The 23,881-nt window shown below is 50.1% G+C and overlaps 3 protein-coding genes across 4 annotated transcripts; 1 reads left to right on the top strand and 2 right to left on the bottom strand.

The window, feature by feature from the left end:
* Positions 1-3,836: 3,836 nt before the first annotated feature.
* Positions 3,837-5,828, top strand: LOC112899692 (aquaporin PIP1-2-like). The gene is made up of 4 exons (XM_025968264.1): positions 3,837-4,282; positions 4,390-4,685; positions 4,795-4,935; positions 5,500-5,828. The coding sequence occupies exons 1-4, from the start codon at positions 3,949-3,951 to the stop codon at positions 5,593-5,595; spliced, it is 867 nt and encodes a 288-aa protein (XP_025824049.1). The 5' UTR covers positions 3,837-3,948; the 3' UTR covers positions 5,596-5,828.
* A 1,013-nt stretch (positions 5,829-6,841) lies between these two features.
* LOC112899690 (mitogen-activated protein kinase kinase kinase YODA-like) lies at positions 6,842-17,010 on the bottom strand. Of its 2 annotated transcripts, none has more exons than XM_025968261.1 (13): positions 16,828-17,010; positions 14,914-15,610; positions 14,044-14,787; positions 13,114-13,201; positions 12,935-12,997; positions 12,524-12,684; positions 12,348-12,423; positions 11,294-11,353; positions 11,083-11,190; positions 9,668-9,904; positions 8,832-8,920; positions 7,845-8,531; positions 6,842-7,379 (listed from the first exon to the last, which is right to left on the bottom strand). In XM_025968261.1, the coding sequence occupies exons 2-12, from the start codon at positions 15,456-15,458 to the stop codon at positions 8,018-8,020; spliced, it is 2,685 nt and encodes an 894-aa protein (XP_025824046.1). In that variant the 5' UTR covers positions 15,459-15,610; positions 16,828-17,010; the 3' UTR covers positions 6,842-7,379; positions 7,845-8,017. The 2 variants fall into 2 exon arrangements, with proteins under 2 accessions (XP_025824046.1, XP_025824047.1); XM_025968262.1 differs by having other exon boundaries at positions 14,914-15,682.
* Positions 17,011-18,599: 1,589 nt separating this feature from the next.
* Positions 18,600-20,583, bottom strand: LOC112900288 (cytochrome P450 86A2-like). The gene has a single exon (XM_025969097.1). The coding sequence runs from the start codon at positions 20,493-20,495 to the stop codon at positions 18,870-18,872; it is 1,626 nt and encodes a 541-aa protein (XP_025824882.1). The 5' UTR covers positions 20,496-20,583; the 3' UTR covers positions 18,600-18,869.
* Between the last annotated feature and the right edge of the window lie 3,298 nt (positions 20,584-23,881).

The following is a 23,881-nucleotide window of genomic DNA, read 5'->3' on the forward strand; positions in this document are numbered from 1 at the left end:
ACCAACTCATCTGGAAATGAAAAGCATGAGCTCACGCCAATTGTGATCTGCGACGCGTATATAGAGGAGACAGCCGATGATCCGAAGTGCTCACATACAGCAGACGATGCTCCATCTCATCTCATCTCTTCCTACGGCAATGGTGAATTTGCGCAGTAATCGAGCTGGTGAGGAGAAGAAGAGGCTTCTCCTTGCCAGCTCGATTACTGTGCGAATCTGCTGCCGCGGAGCTGCTTCCCAGGCTGACCCGGTTCGGATGATGTACTGCTACATCAGTTCGTCGTGGGGCCACGGCCATGGTGGTCACCGACGCCAGGCTTCCTGCCCCCGGCCAGTGGCAGGCGGCAGCGATGGAACGCCGACGAACCGCGCGCCGCCTGATGACGGGCATTGCGGAGCAGCCGCCATCGCCACAGATGGACTGCTGCAGCGAATATCACGTGATGGCCGAAAACAAAAGAAAAACGAAAAAATGGCTGCTTAGCTACTAGGATTGCAGAAAATAACAAGTGATTTTCCCCCAAAAGATCTTCATTCTGTAGGATTGTTCTTGTGATGTGGATCCAAATAGGCAACGTTTCTTGAAGTATGAAATAAAACTTCAATTGTACCACACACTGCCAAGTGTGAGGCGAGCTCCTCCAAGTTGGAAGCCTTGCCTAGTTGGCTCGCACCCCGCAGGGTTCCCTTCCCCCATTCGCCGCGCAGCGCACCCGGAACTCCGGAAGCCCTCACACGCACGGCCCCGGCCGCCTGTGGGTCAGCCTAACGCCCCGTGCTACCCTGTTCGCACGTGACGGTTTTGCGTCGTGAATCGCGTGCCTCGTGAAGAGAAGGGAAGGGAAGGGGGAAGAAGAAGGTTCGAGAGGCAAGGAGGCGGGTAAACACGTCAAGGGACACTGGTGTATGGACGGCTACGTGTACACGTGTCGCCCGGGCTGTGGGCGGCTCGCGTCCGGTCTCCCGGATTCCCACGGAACCAGCCAGGCCGGCCGGCAATCGAACGGTGCTCGGTGGCAGCGGCCGCCGCCCGTGCCGCGAGGAAGAAGCTTTGGAAAGAAACGCGCGCGCTGATCGGGTCACGATCCGCCCGTGGACACGACCACAACACCGACGACGCGCGCTGCACTGCAGCCAGTCGGGTTCACCGTTTGTGCCTGCGCGGCACCTCCTCGCCGAAAGGGATCGTCTCAGGTAGGCTGACGAGAGGCTTCCGAACCTGATCAAGCGACCAGCAACGTGCCGCGACCTAACGTCGTCTGAGCCGAGCTCTCTGCGCCGATGGCCTGACGGGTGGTTGCCGAGTGCTGGGTTGGCGGAACGGGGCATGCGTCCGTGGCGGGGCTCTCGTGTGTCGCGCGGGCCGGAGAGGGAGAGAGGGCCGAGGCGTGGGGGAGGCAGCGCTGAGTTGTCCGCACATGCTTCATGATTCGCGCTATCCGGATAAGGACGACGTGCCACGTCAAATTCATACATCACCAGGCCGCTGATCCTGTGCTGTCTCCCGCCATTTCCTCGCTCCCATAAGTAGTCCAGACGGTTACATCGCCTCCGTTTCATTAGCACGCGGAACATTCCTTTCACCAGCCATGATGAATCCCTCCCGTCGCGGCTTCCCGGCCGCCAATCATTGCGTGCCGCGACCACCAACAGCAACGAGAACACGAGATCGATAATAAACAAGCTCATCCTCCCAGCTCAAAAAGAAAGAAAGAAAGGGAAACAAAACAGCAGCACACCCCCCCCCCCCCCCCCAAAAAAAAAAGATTATGAGGCTCCAGGTCTTCGACCCGACGGTGGTTGAGTCGAGCCGATGCTCACCTGCTCATCCTAGCTCAATCGTTTCGGATAGCTTTGTTTACGAGCTCGCTCGCAATCCTCCGCTTTTGTTTACGAGTTTGCCTCGCCATCCTCCGCTAAGCTCCTATCTGGGCTAGAGGCTAACCGACCAATCATTGCGCGATTAGGTCACGCAGGGCCGGATTAGCCAGGAGCTTGGAAAAAACCCCCCGAGAACCGTCGCGGAGCGCATCCGAAAGCAACGTCCGCTGGCCGCCAGCCGCAACGAGCGCCACACACTCGGCCCGCGTAGCAGGCCGCGCCGCCCCCAACCCCCCCCCCCCCCCCCCCCCCGGGCGTCCCCTGATTGGACCTGGCCGGTAGAATGATGAGCTGGACGCGGCGGGATCGCGCGGCAACTTGTGGAGCGGAGGCGATGGCCGGCGCGCGGGGTGACGCGAGGGATACGGGAGGGGAGGAGGATACGGCCAGCCCGGACGACCGTTGGGGGAGGAGACGGGAGGAGGGGTGATGGGCGCTATGGACTGGAACCGGCGTGGAAAACTGCAGCCTGTGTCACTGTTGCCAGCGGCTCTGCTCGTCCAACGGTCTCTGCTCAGGTTCTTGACATGGAGATTCTGGAGGACGAGAGCTTGCTGGATAATTTTTCAAAAAAGAAAGAAAGGAGAGATTACTGGACGCTCGAATTACACGTTTTCTTGGCCACTCTTTTTTTTCCCCTTCAAAATGTTTTTGTCCTCTCCACGTTGTGTCATAGGTGTAGGAAAGATTCCGCCATCTTCACACTCACCCCCGTCACCCGTGGATAGCGTGGGGGCCTGGCCTGTATGGCTGTATTTGCCGCAGACTCTGAACGGAGGAGCTGAACGGTTTGCAGGCCGAGAGGCTCTTGTTCTTTTCTTTCTTGACACTTGACTCAGACAGACTGGAAGGAACAGTAAAATTTTACACAGCTTTTTTCAGAGTTACAACTAACCCAAGTACTGTACATTCTGTACTGATGTACAGACGAGAAGTAGCAGCAAGGACCAAGGACGTTTACACTCTCTGCCGGTGGATACTGGCTCTCCAACCCGTCTGAGATGCACAGCCCGTCTTTGACAATTCAGGGGACAAAGTTTATTGGCCAAGCCTAGCGATTAGGTTCACGTTACATCACCGCCCCAAATTCAGAGTCACGATTAGTCCTGACCTTAGAAAGAAAATTGCCTTCAGTACTGTGAGTCGCCGAACACAATGACGTCCACAACAGCAAACAGATAGAAGCTTAAAGTAATTGTGTCTTTTTTTTCTCCTTTTTCACGTCATCGTGTGCATAGAAAATGCGATAGGTCGATAACAGCACACGAAGGGGGCGGCAAAAAGGACTGCTGAGAGAAATGGGAAGAATAGAGTAGAGGTGGTGACAAAAAGGACAGGAAAGCGTTAATCACATAACTGAGCAAACAAACCCTGGTGCCCTTTCTAATAGTGCGTGTACATCCTGCTTTATTCTCCTCCTCGTCGTACCCTTTGTACGTCCTTGGCGAGATAAAAGGGCTAAGAATCTAAATAAGATTATTGTGACTAAGGAGGCGGGGGAATGTATTTAGGCATAAGCAAATTCATGTAACTTCACAAAAAAAGGCTAAATCTTTTGTGTAAAAAATTACCTTGCAAACTTCCTAAAAACTAAGCATAGTGTCAGAGCCATAAACAGAATGGTTTAGCTAGTGGTACTAAAGATAATACGTCTGATCATGATTCATGAGTTCACATAATCCTGGCTGTATGATTGGTATTTCCATTGACCACTGTACAGTTGCTGAGCAGTGTTTCTGAATTATCTCTAAGCCCAGCGTTTCTGATTTCCAGAAATGTTAATTGAGCTTCAACTATTTGCAGATAACACCAGGCCAGCCGCGACGCCGCAAGCCAACAACCATCCCGCTCCTCCCCCCTGTCACCGTCCCCACCGCCGTCCTCGCCATCACCACACCTCACCCGATGCTCCCACTCCTTCCAGAACCACCTCCTCGCCACCATTGCCGCCCGCTATAAGACTCTTCACTCCCGCTGCAGCGCAGTCCTCACAGAGCAACAGACCATCTCAGCTTTGCTTCTCAGCTAGCTAGCTTAGGCTCCGGTTGCTGCGAGAAGCAGGCGGTCATGGAGGGGAAGGAGGAGGACGTCCGCCTGGGCGCCAACAAGTTCTCCGAGCGCCAGCCCATCGGCACGGCGGCGCAGGGCACCGATGACAAGGACTACAAGGAGCCCCCGCCGGCGCCGCTCTTCGAGCCCGGGGAGCTCAAGTCCTGGTCCTTCTACCGCGCCGGCATCGCCGAGTTCGTCGCCACCTTCCTCTTCCTCTACATCAGCATCCTCACCGTCATGGGCGTCAGCAAGTCTCAGTCCAAGTGCGCCACCGTCGGCATCCAGGGCATCGCCTGGTCCTTCGGCGGCATGATCTTCGCCCTCGTCTACTGCACCGCCGGCATCTCCGGTACCGTACCACCGCCCCTGTTTCTCGGTTTAATTCCTCCTATGCCCCCCTTGCCTGCGCCGTCGTGCTAGCTGCTGACGGGTTCTTTTTTGCTCTCGAAACCGCAGGCGGCCACATCAACCCGGCGGTGACCTTCGGCCTGTTCCTGGCGAGGAAGCTGTCCCTCACCAGGGCCGTCTTCTACATAGTCATGCAGTGCCTGGGCGCCATCTGCGGCGCCGGCGTCGTCAAGGGCTTCCAGCAGGGGCTGTACATGGGCAACGGCGGCGGCGCCAACGTCGTCGCGCCCGGCTACACCAAAGGCGACGGCCTCGGCGCTGAGATCGTCGGCACCTTCGTCCTCGTCTACACCGTCTTCTCCGCCACCGACGCCAAGAGGAACGCCAGGGACTCCCACGTCCCGGTGAGTGTTCATCCAAGCTAGTAAACTTTTTTACCTATTTACTTGTCCATGGTGTCAAAGATTCGAAGCTTGACATGCTGACCGATGGTTTCTTTGTCGGGTGAAACAGATCCTGGCTCCCCTCCCAATTGGGTTCGCCGTGTTCCTGGTCCATCTGGCCACCATCCCCATCACCGGCACCGGCATCAACCCGGCAAGGAGCCTTGGCGCTGCCGTCATCTACAACAGGGACCATGCCTGGGATGACCACGTAAGTGAAGTCCATGAACACCAATCCTCTTCACCCTTAATACGATGATAAATGTTTTCACTAACATGAACTGATGCAAAGTTGTTTAGCTAATTTTTGGCTTGAAGTAAGATGAAGGGTCTAATCTGACTCCTTTCAAAAAAAAGTCTCTAATCTGACTAACTGATGACGGCTTGTGAAGTCTACTCTGCTAAACTGAAAAAAAAAATCAAAAATAAAATTGTGAAGTTCAGTCTGATTAGGTGATGTAAAACTGGGGAGTAAATCCAGGTAAAAGTATGTTTACAGCACAGTAGCCAACTACCCACTAGAAATCATTCAGTAGTTGATTTCAAAAGGCCCAAAAATAATTGGATAAGCTCACAGACATCTGTTCGTTATTTAAACCTGCCCTTGTCCGGTGGGAAATGCCGAGATACCTGCTTAATTGCAGCAAGCAAGCACTACCTACTACTACCAGGACAACGACCTGCATTATCCACCTTCGCATGCTAAGCCCTTTCATTTAGCCTGAAAAATTTCAGAGCGCTGACTGACCCCCAACTCTTCCTTCCTGCCTTGCAGTGGATCTTCTGGGTCGGCCCCTTCATCGGCGCTGCCCTGGCCGCCATCTACCACCAGGTGATCATCAGGGCGATCCCGTTCAAGAGCAGGTCTTAAGCTGCTGCTGCTGTGAGATGCCAGTCCAGACAGGCAAAGCTGCTTCGGATGGGGTGGTCGTCTCCAATCCCTACCGTGTCGCTGTGGAGTTCCATTTCTCTTCGAGTTTGATGTACTGCACTGTGCTTATCTGAATCCGGACTTGTAATTTCAGTACCCAATTGTGTAATACGCCGCTAGTGTTATGTGAAAATTTAAGTTATGAGACGGCCAAGAAAGAGTTCCATGTTCCATCCATCCTTTCTGCAATGTGGCCACTGGCCAACCCCTACCGCGTTACCGTGAGCACTGAGAAGAAGCTACGGGGTCATGACCGTTGCGCATCACGCAGATCGTGGTTGAAGCAAACTTTGTTCACAAGTTGGGGTTGGTGCTGGTGAGAAGGACAACGATGAGTCACCCCCACATTGGCGGCAGGCTGCCAGTGCCAGCGAGGGGTGTGGGAGTGTGGCCTGTGGGTGCCCTGCCCCTGGCTGGTCCGTCCGGCCCGGCCCGGCGCAACGCTACAAAACCCAGCGCGGCTACACCGTGGCACATGTCGTAGCTGATGGAAGTTTCATCGGCCGAGCCAAGCAGCTACGGCTGTTTGCTTTACGTTTACCCCTCGCGCGCGGTCCCGTACGCGACCGGATCAGATTGGTCCCGGCTCCGGAGCATCCAAAGGTAGGAGACTAGGATTGGAGGAGCGCAACGACGCATGGACGCATGGTTACAGAGCCGGCGTGCCGGCACCAGCCACGGACCACCGTCCGCGAAGGGGGGCCTTAGGGACCAGAGCCAGGGCGGACGATCGGGAGAGCAGAGGACCAGATCGCCAGGAGGGCGGACCATCGCCTTGGTATAGCAACTTAGGTCATGCCAGGTACTGCCTGTGATACACGATTCGATTTTTTTTTCCTTTTGAATGAACAAGGGCATACATTATCGGATTTCATGCAACGGGCAGAAATTCTGACGAATGTCTATGGGATTTAGGGGTGTGAATGCACCTCCAACCCTTTTAGTTTAAATATTTGTACTACTTCTCCAAAATGGAGAAGTAATACAAATATTTGAAGAGGGTTGGAGGTGCACATAAGAGTCACCAATTTGCACCTCTAATGGGATTCAAACACAGATAACACTCGACTGCAAATCACTTGATACCTTTTGTATGAAGCGATAACTTTGTTTCTGCCATCAAGCAGCAGAAAAATGCGCATCACGCAGTGCTCAAAAGACAACTTTCAGAATCACAGCAGCAACATAAGTGAAGAAAGCTCATGTGAGAGCAATAGAGCATTGACGACATGCATTGCATGACTACATGCATTTAGTTCGGGACCAGTTCTTTGTATACATTCCGAGTAGGTTGTACAGGCGTGCAGTGAATGAAATGGCTGATTAGTTAAGTACCACTACAAAATACATTTATCAGTGCTAAGTCAGACTAGCTGCATCAGCTCCAGCCACGGGTGAGATATGTTAACTGTGAAAGACCAAAGGAGAGGGGGGGGGGGGGGGGGGGGGACTGATTGCTGAATAGCTCAACTGTTTTTCCTGTGCAAAATCTAGCCTCTTCGTTGAGATTTCTATACATTGGCATCAGGATGCCAAGGAAAAAAAATTAGAAAAAATAGGTTACATATTGGGGTGAGGGGTATACAAATGATGAGTTACTGCTTTGGGTCCTTCAGTGATTCAGGTCTGGGAATCTAATATACAGTCCCATCATTGACACTTGTTAGCACGCTGGTTGTAGTATGCTAAGGCAAGTTGTTTGGCCTGATAGGAATGGGCAGAATCTGCAATCCAATAACAATATTAGAAAGGAGTATAATAAAAAACAAGTTCAGGTGTAAAATGTTATCATGTTCAATAAGCTAAGGCTGAAATTAAGATAAACAGGTGCAAAGCTTCAGGAATCACGCATAAAACGATGGCAAACAAATACAAGCATCTACTTCAAATATCAGATCTGAAATAGTTTTTCTTTTCATTCACACAGTGAAAACTATAAAATGTTCAAAGGATTCTGCAAGACAAGGGCCAAACATTTAGAATTATGTTGTTTTGACATCAGACATGGCCCTAGCAAGGACTAACAAGCCAAGGAGAAAACGTTTAGAACTATGTTGCTTTGACACCAGACATGGCCCCAGCAGCTAGTATTGTATAATACTGAAACTGCAAGTACAGTAGAACAGTTTGACCCTATCTAACTGAATGTGGGTAATAAAACAGCTGTGAGATTCACAGAAGGGGCATACCTCTGTTGACAACAACGATCCCAACCATTGCAACCATTGGCTTCTAAAGAAATTGTCAATCTTTCTGAATTCTGATACTATGATACAATTCCAGTAATTGAATGGTCATAGCAGCCAAAAAATATCAGTTACCTTAACAAACTCCAAAAAATGCCACCCTTTACACTCGATAGTTATTTACCATGCTTGAGTCCAAGGTTTAGAGAGCCAGGTGTTAGGTCAAATGAAGGATTTAGCTCCACATGATCCATAAAGGCATGACGAGTAAAATGTTCAGAAGGGGACAGCCTTTCACGCAAATCAAAAACATTTCCAAGTCTCTTTCCAAATTGAGGGCTCAGAATATCAGCTTCAGATACTACTCTCTCCCGAGGTCCCTGTGAGACTTGATGTGACTGAGTGAATTGCCCAAGGATAGGATCTTTATGCCGGTTGGGGAAGAGATCATCTGGGCCTCTAGATGTGGTCCCAAATCCCTCGCTGCTGTAGGTTGCATACCTTAGATGGTTGAATGGAATAGCACCATTACCACCAGATAGGGGTGTGGAAGTGCCTGAAGTAGTTCTAGGGCTCGAAATAGGAGAGGGTGACATTCTGCCACTTGTGTGTTGGGGAGACCTCGACTTTAGCAGGGGGCTTCCACATGGAGAAACTGGACAGGATATATTGCTTCTTATATGGATATCACTGCAAGCAGATAAGAATTAGAGGACAGGTCACAGGTTTGTGCATGCATAGATAGTTTTTCTTTTCTTTTTTGACTGGATTCATGCATAAATAGTGCTGTACAACAAAGCTTGCATAAATAGAGTAGCTGCAATTTGGTTACTTATGGAACACTTTTACAGCTAACTTGGTTCTAGTTGGATATCTAATGTTGTGATTCTTGGTTACCACATAGTAACTATCTTGCTGAAACACTGTTCGGACACATTATTGATATGTGCATATCTACTTACTCAGCAGGATGTAGGATATATGTTATACCTGTGTTTTGACGATAGTTTTACACCCCTTCTCTGATAAATAGTCTGACCCTCCAAGCCTAAGGAAGTATTTCTTGTCTGCATGGACACCTGGCAAATCAAGTCGAAAAAGGTGATCAGGCCACTAGAATGTTAAATGAAACAAAATCCAACTGTCCACGGTAGGTAAGTTCGAATAAATTAAGACTCAGGAATTCAACAAACGTAGTACTTGAGTTGACTAAGTTAACAAGGAAATTTTTCTAAATGTACTTGTAACATTTCATATCCCTAAAATGCCACTGCGAAATGAATTCTCCTATGCCATCTGTCCCCATTATATCCTGTGGTAGCATATTTCCAGTGGAGAAACAGATACTCAACAAGAGAAATGCCAAACACTCAGCAAAGCATCACCGAACTGAACTCCAATCTGCACCATAATGCGACATAAATATCAGCACCCGTTCATGTCATATCATACCCTACCCCCTTTATCAACTGTGTCGTTCTCAATAAGCTGGGTCGTATTTCTCCTCCACCTTTGGTCATTTTCTCTAATCCAACTCCCCGCTACCATTGAGACTTGCCAGGTGCCAAGGATATCCACCATCTTGATTGGAATTTAATTGCTTCTTGATGCCCAAAAATTAATTAAAAAACAGGAGTACAGTTCGATAGCAATTGATACAACAGAAAAAAATCAAAAAGTTCTAAAGAGCATATCAATTTCTGATGCACGTAATTGCAGAAACATATGAAATTCGCTGAAGGTAAATGCATATTTTTTTTTAGTCTGAGTAGATACACAGTTCTCAGCTGAAGAATAAAATAAGAATAGTAGTATTCAGGTGGTACCTTGGGTTTTGGTCTACAGGATATGGCAGCCAAATGTTCCAAAGGATTAGGAGCAACAGATTTCTCAAGTGAAATTCCATTTTGTATGAATGGATGTTGCAAAAGTTCAGCTGATGTTGGACGTTGAGATGGGTCACGTTGCAGACACTTCCTAATGAAGTCCTTGCAGCGCTCTGAAAGGTGATCTGGTATTGGTGGAAGTTCCTTGCTGTTCCCAATCTTGAACACTGCAGCAATCTGTTGGCAAATAGAACTGAAATATTCACTGAATTGCATTTATGATTTATTCAATTCTAGTTACCAATCAGCAGAAATCTAATAGTTCATATATAACTTCATAAAGGTAAATGAGCTTGGATGATCCACTTTCAGGTGAGAAATCCTTTTGTGTGTGTGTGTGTGTGTTGGGGGAGGGGGGGGGGGGGAGGGTGGCACCAGGCCGTGTGCAATTCTGCTCTCTAGATGTCAATAGAATGGCACATCATATCTGGCTGCCAGTAGAGAGGGAATATTTCAGTGCTATAGAAGTCTAAAAAAGAATGATGCCTCTGGAGGCTTCATTATTCCAGAAAGGGAATATTTCTGTTGGCGGGCCAGTGGTGCTTCTGGATGAAGCCAGAATATTCCTGATTTTGATTTCCATTTCCAACCAAAACATTGGGAAATGGCACATTACCTTGAACCAATATGGTTATTAAAAAGCAGGAAATACGTGCAACAGTATGGCTTATCTAGCATAATACACTTGTTCACAGCAAATAAGTTGTCCGTACTTTTTTTTTTCAGAATAAGGTAACTTTCCAGATCAACTGAGTGCTTGAACTACATGAAATGCACTAGCAGCTGCAGTTCTAAACAGCTCATTCTATACCATGTTAGGGCCTGATTGGCAAAGCTCACAGAGCTACTCCCAGGCTGATTGTGTGAAGTGATTCTAGAATGATTCTGTGAAGTGATTCTCTGAGAAGAACTAGGGCTGGGAGCTGTTAAAAAAAAACTAGCTTCTTCTGATTCACTTCCTGCAGACAATCACTTTCTCCTTAAAATCTAGCTTATAAAATCAGTTTCAGTCACAAAATCACTTCTCAGAGAATCACTTTCTACAAGGAAGCAGGAGGAACTCTACCAAACAGGCCCTTAGGCTTTTGTCCTAAACAAACAGTAGATAGTGAGCAAGTCAATCTTACTCTGTTGTGACTACCTTTTGAAGCAAATAAAGGTATCAATGAAACTTGAAAGTAAAGACTATAGATATGCCTAGAAGGAAGCAGCTACGTCCTAACAAACATGGGCTAATACTGATGTAGTGACGTACTGCAGTAGTGAAGTGAAACAGTAAACGCAGTAATTATACTGATTACTAGCCATCCATACTACAGAACAAATAACAATTGTATTTTCGAAGTCATACTGACCCCTTCATACTGGCTCCACGGTGGCTTCGAGGTAGCCATTTCCAGGACAGTGCATCCTAAACTCCATATGTCAACCGCAAGGTTGCATCCATTAGAATTTTTTATAACCTGCATTTGTGTTACATGGGAATTTTGTTTACAGAAACTACAATAAGATACACATGGAATTCACAAAATACAAACTAAAAATAAGAGAGATTTTCAGCAATACCTCTGGAGCCATCCAGTATGGACTACCCTTAAATGAGAAAGGACAATGCTGCCCATTGATCTGGGAGGAAAAAAATGTAAAAAAAAAGAAGCATGAGACAAAAAAAAATAAACAAGTTGGGGAGTAAGGATTTGTTATGTTTCAAAAAAGCCACTTGCAAGTAAATATTTGTATTAGCTTTCTCCCTCTTCCAAAAGAAAACCACTACCAATTGGGTGGGGGGAGGGGGGGGGGGGGGGTTCCAACTATTTTATTGATCAAATTTCCGTATCTCAAAACACTCCTCCCTCACACATTCCAATAATTGGATCCTTATTGTGTCCCAACTTCCTGCCGCCCAACCAAATATCCACCACCATACCAGGTTGTATCAGAATTCAGAACCCACTCCCTATCCTTGTCCAAACGGTGCCAATTTTGCCGGAGTGGTGTGTCACATACTCATAGCACTATACCATACTAGCACAGAGACGCAACGTATACTGTAGCGGAGCTTGGACATGCTACCAGTGGCACTGAGGGCATGGTGTACGCTATCAGAACTGGAGGCATGACGAGAGCCAAGAAGTTCAGCTGAAGGGCATGCCACAAGCTAACCTCTTAGACTGGGGCTGAACATTTTTTTTAGAACGGGGGCTGAACCTTACAGAGGTAAAATGATGTCTTTTCTGTAGCAGAGAACGGGCATTCAACTAATATTACACCAGAAATGGTTTCCCATGTTGGGTTTTGGAGACCAGTTCAATGTCGAAAATGTCATTTATCCATGGCCAAAGCAGTATGGTTGTGGCACCAGAACCACAGATCAGTGCAGAAATGCTGTTAACGGTAACAAAAATTACTTTCATATGGATATATATTTTCGAAGCAGTTGATCTATTTGAAGTGACCATGACTTATGTGTACAGATGAAAAATGTAGAAAGGAAAAATAAAAGTATGGATTGCAAATCATATTTCTATCTGGAGAAAAAAACGTCAGATTGGTTAACTTATGTTTCTCTAGAATCTTGGTCAACTTACTTCTACCATAGTAAAATGGCTTGGAAACTTACATGTTTCGCCATTCCAAAGTCTGCAAGCTTAACACGGCCACTTGGATCTACTAGAATGTTTGCACCTTTGATGTCCCTACAAATTGTAAAGAGCAGCCATAAAAGCAAAAGTCAAAATACATGACACTTACTGATATGTGCAACCCAAAAAATTGAAAGTCAAACAGAAATGATACCTGTGGACTGTATTCTTAGCATGCAAATATGCTAAGCCTGAAAGTATCTGATGAGTGTAGCTGCGTATTGCTGGTTCACCAAGCTGTCCATACTCTTGTAGAAGTTTATGTATGGATCCACCAGACACATACTCCAAGTATATGTAAAGTTTATCATCAACCTGATCTTGGACAAACATAACATAAAAATTCATGCCCAAAATTGAAAGCAATGCATGCACAACCCTAGTAATGAAATTCGACAAGCTGTTGTGAAATTTCTTAGCGCCCTTGCTGAAGGAAAGAGTACAAAATTGAGAAACACTATACTACAGACAGAACTTCTGAAATTACAGGAACAGTAAAGGCATTTTAGGAAAACAAGGAAAAACCAAGTGTAAATAGAAAGTAATTGAAGGAAACAGTTTATACCGTTTCTGATCCATAGTATTGTACAATATTTGGATGCTGTAAGCGGCTCAAGAGTGATATTTCCTGTTAAACAGAGATGGGGGAAAAGAGATAAAAAATAATTTAGTAAATTAAATACAACAACATACAAACTAATTTTTTTTAATAGTCGGTGCAAAACACATCTGAAAACACAATACCTGCCCCAATTGTTTTGCACTCTCCTTCGATTTAGGATCATCCGAGAATAGGGTAACCTCTTTCATTGCACACATTTCGCCGCTATCACTGATACAGACAATTATATCGAAATAGGGCAAACAAAACAGAGGTTATGCAAACTGAGGCATGATATGGAAACGCTCAAATGGAAATTGTATTATATCAATGGAAACATAGACAGTATCCTAAATAATGGTCGATGATCCCAGAACACTAACTTCTCCTGGCCTTATTTGGATCATAAGGTCTTCTTTAACACAATAATAGGACCTATAATTTTCAATGGCATATGATCATATGGAAAGTTACCATCAACATGAGTACTCATTTAGTTCTCGTCTCGCATCGCTAAGAGTGATAATGCCAACAACTATGATTAGCACTCACAAGTTTTATGCAGGCAATGTAGTGATACGGTTCTTTTATATTTGATGGTTAATTTTGGGAAGTACAAGATGGCTACATGCCACTATTTGCTGTTGCTGCCTCAATAAAGCTACTGGCGCTTTGCACGATGATCAAAGAGTACAACATGAACACCCTCTCTTAATCTTAGAGAACGAGGTACATAGCCATTTGAGATTTGTAAAGTGCAGCATACACTAGATGAGGCAGGGACACCCTCTCCTCTAGGAATCCTATAACATGGAAGAAACACAAATTTCTACTCCTAAAACATAAACCAAATAATAGAGGGGTAGTTTCCAGCTCATCAAGGGAAAAACAGAGCACATTAAGATCAATTATATAACTCCATTCATAAGAAGAAATTTCAGAACAGTTGGATAATTAGAATAGAGCAAATTGTGTCTAACACAAGGATCCTAAAGAACTTGTAAATATGTGTAAAACGTACTTATAGAAAGTCAAACTGCACACTTGGGGTTCATACATTGGGAAACACATACCTGTTGAAGCCAACATATACATGACCAAATGTCCCACGACCAATCAGCTTGCCCTTCTTCCATCGTGATGCTGGACTTGATGGATTCTCTGTTCTTCCAGGGCTCCGGGGTACTGAAATAGGACTAGTTGGCGTGGAGTTGTTGGGAAAAAATGAACTGTTCGAGATGCTCAATGGTGGAAGGGGCAATTTATGGGTTTGCTTCTTCTTTCCATCATCATGCCGACTTGTAGGAGATTCAGGTGCCACTCCTCCAGATCTTGGATGCAATGGGGAAACACTTCCACTATGCACACGTGAACTAGGGCCAGGACTCGTCATTCTTGGGCTAGGAATTGGGGAACACTCTGGACTACCCCTGCTGGGCTGCCAAAACAGCTGGGCAAGCATATCGCCACCAACTGAATTATGTCCAGATGTTTGCCCTGAGCCTGGACTGGAACACTGACCAGATCCAACGAAAGTGACATCTGCATGAGGCTTCACTGCCCAAAAGGCTGCAGTTGGAATATGATCAGGACATATCCGTCTTGGACTTCTTGAAGGACTTGACATCAAACTATTGGGAGCACTCTCCAAAACCACCGGACGGAGGTTTTGTACATTTGGTTGATTATTTTCAGCTGCAATACCTCTTGGTGATGTGGACATTGTATGGTTATTGAGGAAAGCATTAGCAACTGGCTTGGACGTTTCCTTCTTGATCTTGGTAGTAATGGTACCAGGGTGCTCCTTGCGAACATTACTTCAGAAAGAGAAAAATAAATTTTAGAACATGTTTAGATTAAGAGGCACACAAATAATGTGGCATGGCCTGGTTTGTGGGAATTGTAAATAGATGTAAGTGGTGCTTTTGGCCTCAGGAGCATACCTTGACTTGTTTTTTGAAGAAATCTGTGTATTTTCAATATCATTCCCAACAGGACTCTGAAGCTGAGAATCTGCATGATCCTCACTATCAGCAGAACAGTTGCTCGAGACAGAAGCAACCACTATTTCTGAAGCAACCTCACTGTTTCCAGGCCTTTTGTGAAGCAGATCAGGTTTAGGAAGCGGCAGAAACAGTGGTGGTTTGCCGCGCTTTTCCAATATGGGCTTTGATTCAATGACATCAGAGACTGTACGCGTTGCTCGAGGGCATCCTCCAGGAGTAGGAAGTGGCTGAGCATGTGGCCTATCAACCGAGAAACTTTGACAGCGAGAAACTTCTTTTGATGGTGAAGTTGGACGTGACACTGTCGTTGATTTGCAAACTTTCTCAACAGCTGTATTATTTCCACGTCTGCAATTCCGTTTTGATTTTGTGTTTCCCTTTGGCTCATTAGGACTTATCAAGCGATGAAATGTATCAAGCAGGTTTTCTTTGGTGGTTTTCTTAACATCTTTTGAGGATGACTTGCCCCACCATGGCGGCATATTGAATATGAAAAAATTGTGGTATATCTGACCAGCTACTTATTGCAGTGCTATCCAAACTGATCAATTACCATATTATGGCTATCAGATGGAAGGCATATGCATGGGACTTTCATGTGACCTCGTATAGTACCATCGACTCCCACAGTGCACTGGCAATGAACAGTAATTGAAGCAGTCAGATCAATGGAAAATAAATATGAGCACCTTCTCTGCCTCAAAGGCTGAAATAGACAAACAGATATCGTTAAAACCACAAATTGCCAATTCAGCATTAACTAGCATAGCATTTTCTTAGAACAAGGGCAGTAAAGCAATAAGGTTCATATAAATGCTAACAATAATCAGTTGAAGTATCTGTATAGAGCATAGCTTGTTTCTTTCAGTTCCACATTTTGTGTTCTGTGATTCAGCATTATGCTCAGACGTATCATAACATGTATTTGTGATGTTCATCGCAAAATGCACCGGGAGTCTGAAGCACTTTGAAGTTTGGATTACTTGCCACACTAAATGCTTATTCCAGACGAAAAGTTATAAATTATTTTTGTTTTGTGATCGATGGCACCTCAGTGAAACTGTTGAACATAGCAAGTATATTTTGGTTGAGCAACAGAAAACAGTACAAGAAAATAAATAAACCATTAAATCATATTTCTGCAAGGCCACAATTAATGGCCATGTCGCTCCCGCACAACCAAAAGGTACCCCCAAGAGTCCAACAGCTGAAATATCCTGTAGTGCTATTTTTAGTTATTGGTTTTTTTACTTTGTGGCGTTACCCTTGATGCTACAGCACTAACGCAGTACAAAAAAACAAATACATCACACGTGATAGAGCTGCCCGCTCTTTGCCTAACGTGTGCTGAGAAAACTCTACTTAGCGCAACTGAATTCCTAAAAAGGCATGCAATGACGCAAGGTCAACCTCGCTAGCGTATTGCCCATCTGTGTCCTAAAAATACAATCCAGAGAAAAAGTCTCGAGCTAAGGGTCAACCTCCCTGGTGTATCACTCCTCTGCACTCAAGTTCGATACTCAGCAGTCACTAGTTCACCATGGCTTCAATACGCTCCCAAAGGAAATTCCGCCAGCAAGCACTGAGTATCTGCTATCACCAAGCCAGCTGGAGCTACACCGAACACAGCACGCACTATTTCGCGAGCGAGCAAGCGATTCCCTCTACAAGCGAACCCGCGCAGATCTCAGCACACCCCGCGCGCTCCAGATCCACCGGGCACCCCGTCCCCGCGGAATTACTAGCCCAAACCAGCGCAAGCAGCAGCATCTAGCGGTAGCAGGCTAGCTAGCAGCAGGCCAAACGAAGAGATTGCAGCAGCGTGAGTGACAGGAGGGAGGGGGAGCTTACCAGGGCGCAGCTGCGGCGAGATCCGACCGCCGGAGCTTTGCCGGAGGGAATCCGGAGGCGGTGCCGCGGGGCTCGGGGCAGCAAAAGGAGCGGAGCGGAGTGGAAGCCGGGACGCGGAAAGGGATGGAAGCCCGGAAAAAAAAACCGGAAAAAATAAAGGAACCGAAGCGGAATGCGAGCGCTTTTGTTCGCTCTGCGAGAGGAGCAGCCGCAGCAGCGCGAGGCGTGTGCGCGAGCGAGAGCCCCCCGAAGGGAGAGGAGAAAGGAGGTGGCGGGTGGTGGCCGGATCTTCTGCGGCTCGGAGTCCCTGCGGCGGGCCGCCCCGCTGCGCTGCTCTCGCTTGGGTCCGGCTGTCTTACATGACGCACACGGCACACGCTTGTTGAGGTGGTGCACAGGATCCGAGGGTTCGGGGATTTGTTCCTTTTCGGAAAACTTTCGAGGATTTATTCCGCGTAATGATACTGTAGCCTGTGCAGAGGCGTGAGAGCAACGGTTCTTTTATTTTAAAAGCTGGCTAGCTTGTGTGCATATCCAACCTCTCCTGTGTTCCCGCTCTAGACTTGAAGACCCTCGAGGATCCAGAAGGGCTTACTGGATCTCTCTTTCACTAAGCATGATGTTTAGATTTTCTTTTTGCCATTTTAATGTCTTTTATGCTAGCCTCTCAACTCAAGTTATGTGCTCGTTTCGTGAGAAATTTGTCGATGCAAATTTGTGGTGCTACCAGAACAGCTTTGTGCATCTTCTGTCACAGGAAAGGAAAGGCATCCCGGTTAGTCTAGCATGTCAAGCTTGTTAATGCAACCTAAATTCCTACGGGATGGCAAAGGTCAAGGGGTCATGGTACTGTAGTTGCTCCCCTATAGGAATGATCAATCAATACGGCTGACATTTGAATTTCACTTGATAGATCATTTGTTGTACTGGAAAGTTTTCAAATCGTGGTTCTGAGTTTTCGGTTTCTCTTCCAAGTTTGAATATCAAGGTGGGAAAAATTTCCAATTCGTCAATGGAAAGTTGGGGGGATTCATCTTTTTGTGTGGACCTTGCTAGTTGCCACGGATGTCGTTTGAGCGCACAAATTAGGTAGCGAGGGCGTCCAACTCCAAATGCACCATTGCCAGATGCTAGTAGTACTACACTAAAGGCAAAAACACGCCAAACTATACCTAGCAACTCCTTATGTCTTATGATCTACCAATGATTATCAATGGTCGTCCATCGTAGACACGCAGTGCGCAAAACGGTGGGTAGATCATTCATAGCTTCATCATCAGAGTACCAGTACACACTCCTACTGTCCTACAAGGGTCGGCATCACCATCATCTCCACCGGCTCTCCGCGAGCCAGCAGTAGCCGTTGGAGGTGCACGCACGCAGAGACAGACCCTCCTCATCAGAGAAAACGGCGCAACCAACAGCATTGAAACGCCGACCCGTTCCGATCCAGACGATCAAATGGGGATGGACGAGCAGTCCGTCCGCGATGGAAATGCATTCTTAAACGACCCTCTGATGGAAAGAAACAGCTGCCCCGTTCCATTCATGGCGCGGTCGGGAGGACACGGCACGTCCTACTTCAATTGCTATGAACAAGGCAAACGCTGGAGCCAAGTGCTGAAGTGCCCGTCGCATTCAAGCAGGAACTGGCCGATTGACTGATGTCATGCTTCCTCCGTTTGTTTTACAAGCAAAGCAACAGCAGTTTTGGCGGCCCATTAACACGAGCCGCCCAAACGAATTTGGCGCCTCTCCGCCGCCGCGTCAGATTACATCAGAGATTATTGCTCTCCTGGCTTCCTCTTTTGTTTTTTGTTCTTCAAATCCAAATCAAATGATATGGACTTTTTACACAAGCATTTTTGTTCCAAATGGAGTAATATAGCTCACCAACCCATTTAATTACTTACTGTCTATCTACATAGCTTTTGATTTGCCTTTTTTTTTCTTCCCACCTGTTCCTTCCTTCTCAGCCCGCGGGCACGATCATCGGCGCATGCAGTCGCCGGCGGGGTGATCCGATCCGTCGATCGATCTTTCTACGCGCAGGCCGCGGTGGCCCTGGCCGCCGCGTCGTACTCCGCCCCGGCGCCGCGGAGCTCGTCGACGAAGGGGCCGAGGTCGCGCGGGCGCACCTCCATCCGGAGCCCGTGCTTCATGAAGAGGGTGAGCGACATCTTCTGCTCCACGCGGTGGCCCGGCGCGACGGCGAGGCGGTGGCGGAGGAGCACGCTCCCGGCGATGTTCTTCATCTGCAGGTACGCGAGGTCCTTGCCCAGGCATATCCGCGGGCCGGCGTTGAAGGCCACGAACCTGTAGGAGTCGTGCGGCTCGAACCGGGTGCCGTCGGCCGACAGCCAGCGCTCGGGGCGGAACTCGAGGCAGTCCTCGCCCCACACCGTCTTCATGCGCCCCGCGGAGTAGATGGAGTAGGTGACCGACGAACCGGCCGGCACGAACGTGCCGTCCGGGAGGACGTCGTCGGCGACGACGTGCTTGGAGTCCTCGGGCACGGACGGGTACAGGCGGAGCGTCTCCGAGAGCGCGGCCTTGAGGTAGACGAGGCGGTCGAGCTCCTCGAAGTCCAAGGGCGCGGCGAGCCACAATGACGAGTCGTCGACGCCGCGGGACGCGGCCAGGACGGCGCAGAGCTCGCGCACGACCTTGCGCTCCACGGCGGGGTGCGTGGAGACGAGCCAGAAGAACCAGGAGAGCGCCACCGAGGAGGTGTCGCGGCCGGCGAGGATGAAGTTGAGCGCCACGTGCTGCAGCGACTCGTCGGAGTAGGTCCCCTTGCGCATGAAGCGCGAGAGGAGGTCGTCGTGCGGCGTGGCCGACGCGTCGTCCCCCTTCCTGCCGGCGGTGAGCTCGAGCTTGCGCGCCTTGATGACGGCGGAGAGGTAGCGGTCGACGTGGTGGACGCTGCGCGCCAGAGTGGTCTCCATGCCGAGGCCCAGCCACTTCTTGCACCGCCACACGCACTCGGGGAAGATGAAGCGGTTGAGCGTGGCCTCCGTGGCGCGGTCGAAGGCCGACGCGAAGTCGTTCTCCGGCAGGCCCCTGGCGAGCGTCTCGGGGTCCTTGCCGAACGCGAGGCCGCAGATGTTGTCGAAGGTGAGGCGGAGCAGGAGGTCCTGGAGGTCGACGGCCGCGCCGTCGGCGGCGGCGTCGCCCAGGATGGGCAGGAGCCGGCCGTGGATGGAGCGCGACACCCATCGCGACATGGCGGTGCGCAGCGTCCGCGTGGTGAACTCGAGCGCGGCCGTCTTGCGCTGCGCCACCCAGGTCTCCCCGTCGGAGTTGAAGATGCCGTCCCCCAGCAGGTCCCGGAACACGGCGTGCCAGAAGGGGCCCTTGGGGTAGTTGTCGAAGCGCGCCTTGAGGACGTGCTCCAGGTTCCGGGGGTCGCAGGTGACGGTGACCAGCCCGCCCCCGCGCGCCACCCCGGGCACAGCGAAGATGCAGGTCTGGTACGTGCCCCCGGCCCGGCGCAGGTTTGCGGCGATCCACTCGTGCATGTTCTCCGCGTGCCGCACCAGCCCCGGGAGGCTGCCGACCAGCGGCCACACCCGCGGCCCGCTGAGCCCGCGCGACATCCGCCAGAACCACGCCATGTACACGGCCACGGCCGCCGCCGCCGCCGCCGCCCACCACCCCGCCTCCATCTCCGATCCGGCTGGCAAGCGCTAAGCTGAGCTGAGCGGCTGCTGGTCTGACAGGCGAAGTAAGTGAGGTCACATGGAGCGCAGCGAGTGGGAGTGCAGGGCCTGCGACGTCGTGCGGGGGGGCGCGAGGCTATATAGCCGTCGCAGGTCGCGGCACCGGAACGGGCAGCGATTCAAGCCGGCGGGCGGGCAATGAATACGTGGCCGCCCCCGCTCGAATTGAAAACGCCAGCCAGCTAGCGCCCCTTGTCAGAGCCCGCGGACGGTGGTGGATCCCGCCCCGTGCGCCGGAGTGGCCCGGAGGTGGACGCTGCGTGCCAGGAGCGTACGTGTAGGAAGGGAAAGGCTCGGCTTGCGCTGCGGCTGGCTGGCTGGCTGCAGGGGTCGAGTCGGGTCGGGTCGGGGTGGCGATGGCGACCGGATCACCGGAAAACCCCCATAAATTGCCGTCAGGGGGCGTTGGTTGGTCGAGCGGACCCGCGGCGAACCCAACGCAAGCGCGCCGCGTGCGGCCGGCGGGCAGCTGGAGCACCCCCGCACCCACCAACTTGTGGGGGAGCCCCTTCAATGCCCGCGACGGGCGCCATTGAATACCAGCGCGAACCCCGTAGCAGGACCGGGGACGCCATCGCCGAGCCGGTCGTCGCTCGTCGGCACGCTACTCGCCTGTTCCTACCAAATGCGTCCAAGACGGCGCCGCGGACCCTGTCCGTCTTTGCCCGAACCGTGCGATGTCACGAGCCCAAAAGCCATCGGGAACGTGCGACACCGGGGAGGATGCAATGCGATGCGACGAGCCCTGCTAATTTGGTGAAGGCGTGCGTACGCGCGGCGGGCGACCGGCGAGGCCGCGGAAGGGGACGAGACGTGCCAGGGGTGACGCCGGCGTCAGCGGGTCGCCGTATCGACCCCGCGGCGGACAGAGATGTCAAGCGGCAGGTAGAGAAGGGTGGCGGACGCCCGCGGGGGGAGTGAAAGCAGGCCAACTGTTTTTCCGGATGCGCTCAGTCAGATCGGGTGGAGGTGGGTTTGACGAAGCGGCGGGTGGAGCGGCGCTGCCGTGCCGTGCCGGGGACGGGAGCGTCAGCGAAACAAGGGGTGTCGCGCCACCGCCATGGCTCACCACGGGTTTGGACTGTGGAGGTGTTGGGTTGGGTCACCCAACCTTGCCCGCCGAGCGCAGGGGCAGTAGCACGGTTAGCTCGGAGACGACCGGTCTGCAGGTGCGGATTAAAAAGGGCAGGGCCGTTGTTTGTTGGGTGACTTGGGTCTTTCCGAGCACCAAACCTTGCTTGGAATGGATCTCAGTTATGCTCTGTCCTGCCTGTACGTCCTCGGCCGTCGCGTGGAATCTGTCACTAGAGCTCCGTTCGCGGCTTCCGCGATCCAACAAGTCCACGGGGGCGGGCTACAGTTGCGGCAAGACGATTACTTCTTTCACGTGCCCCTGTCTCGACCGGGAGCGAGTACAGAAGAAAACCTGTGCGTCACCGAGCTGTGGGTTACAGTCCACTTTACAAAACCGAAGGTACCGGTCTAACGTCAGACATTTGATTGACTTTTTACCGTACACTTCGTCGAAATTTATCTGATATATTGCTCTGATCTGTTTTCACAGCCACTGAATCGGTAGCATCTAAACCAAAAGTCAAAAGAATTAGCAATGTGTCTATAGTTAATATCTTTGACGTAGCCAATAGTACTCCTATAAGAGTAGCACGTAACATTGGATGGTGCAGAATGACGTGAACCTTTTATTTTCTCCTCTAAAAGAAGAGTTGTTTTTTTTGTGATGCTGATAAAAGAAGAGCAATAAATTGGTAATGTAGAACAACGAAACACGTATAAGGGCGCGTTTGGATTGAAGGGGAAAAACGGAAGAAAAGTTTGGATCCAAACACATACAAATTGATAACGTAGAAAAAACGAAACATACATCATTGTTGAGGACGGACGGCCCCGCAGCGCCTTTCTTGGACGGCACGGGCGGAACCCTAGCCGCCGCCGCCGCCCGAGCCCCCTCCATCTCCCCCACCGCGCAGCCACAAGAGCCGGTTGCTAGAAGTCTATGCGGTGGCGAGGATGGTGGCGGCGGGGCACTCTCCTCCTTCCTTCTTTTCCTCTCGCCCCCAACCCGATAGATCTTGGTGAAGGCGGCAGTTCTGATAGCAGTCTCCTTGCCGGCGGTGAGTTCTCTTGACTGAAGCTGGAAGGGAGCATCGCCGCTGAGACACCCAGGCCTTGATCCGTGCGGCTTCGTGCGACGACCGTACTGGATGCGGCCCTCCCCTCCCTGCGTCAGTTAGCCGCCGCCGCCTCCTCCTCCCTCGCTACCTCACTAGGGTGGCCACGCGGCCGCGGCCGCGGCCGCGGCCGCGGCCGCGGCGTGCCTGCTTGCATCCCTGACCCCTAGGAGGGGGAGGGGGCGGATCCAGGGCTGGAGGCCGGATCCGGCCTTGCCCAAGAGTTAGCGCGACAGCGAGATGGAGGGCGGTTATGGCATCTTTGGCTAGTGGGGACCGGGCTTCGGAGACGAACCGCCGGCCGGCACTCCTGGTGGGCGCAGACGTACGGAGGTGGCTCTGGAGAACGCAAGGAGAAATCCTAACCCGGCTTCAAGCCGACCGGCAATGGCGATGCTTCTTGCACCGGTTCCCTTCTTGGAGGCTTTGCCAATGCGCTATCTACTGGTCCTAGGTGTCGTCGGGTAACTATAGGAAACCGTTTGAAGGGATCCTTATCCGGCATTATGCTGACATTAATATTGGTAACACCTTAGTGACATTAATATCGGTAGCACCTCGTGGTGCCACTCCTTTCCTGAAGGCGATGTCTATCTCTTAACACCCATGCGCAAGATACAGATTGGCGTGAAAAGATTTAGCAAGCAGCCTAGGATCCGAACATCATCAACAACAACAACAACTTAGCCTTTTGTCCCAAGCAAGTTGGGGTAGGCTAGAGATCAAGAATAAGAAATATAAAAAGGACACAAGCCAAAGGAAGAGTTAGGGGTTAAACAAAAAGTAACAAAGATCATGGTTCAGGTACGTTAATTGCTAATCTCCAAGTGCTCCTATCCATAGCTAATTCCTTACGATATTCCACTCCTTAAGGTCTCTCTTAACCGTCTCGTCCCAAGTTAGTCCAGATCTACCTCTACCTCTCTTTACATTATCGCCCCGCTTTAAAACTCCACTACGTACCGGCGCCTTGGGAGGCCTCCGTTGTACATGCCCAAACCATCTAAACCGATGTTGAATCAACTTCTCCTCAATAGGTGCCACGCCGACCCTATCTCGAATCTCTTCGTTGCGGACTCTATCCCTTCTTATTTGCCCGCAGAACCAACGCAGTATATGCATCTCTGCTATATTCAGTTGCTG

This window comes from Panicum hallii, chromosome 7, assembly GCF_002211085.1.
Source record: "Panicum hallii strain FIL2 chromosome 7, PHallii_v3.1, whole genome shotgun sequence".
In the NCBI taxonomy this organism is placed as follows: Eukaryota; Viridiplantae; Streptophyta; class Magnoliopsida; order Poales; family Poaceae; genus Panicum; species Panicum hallii.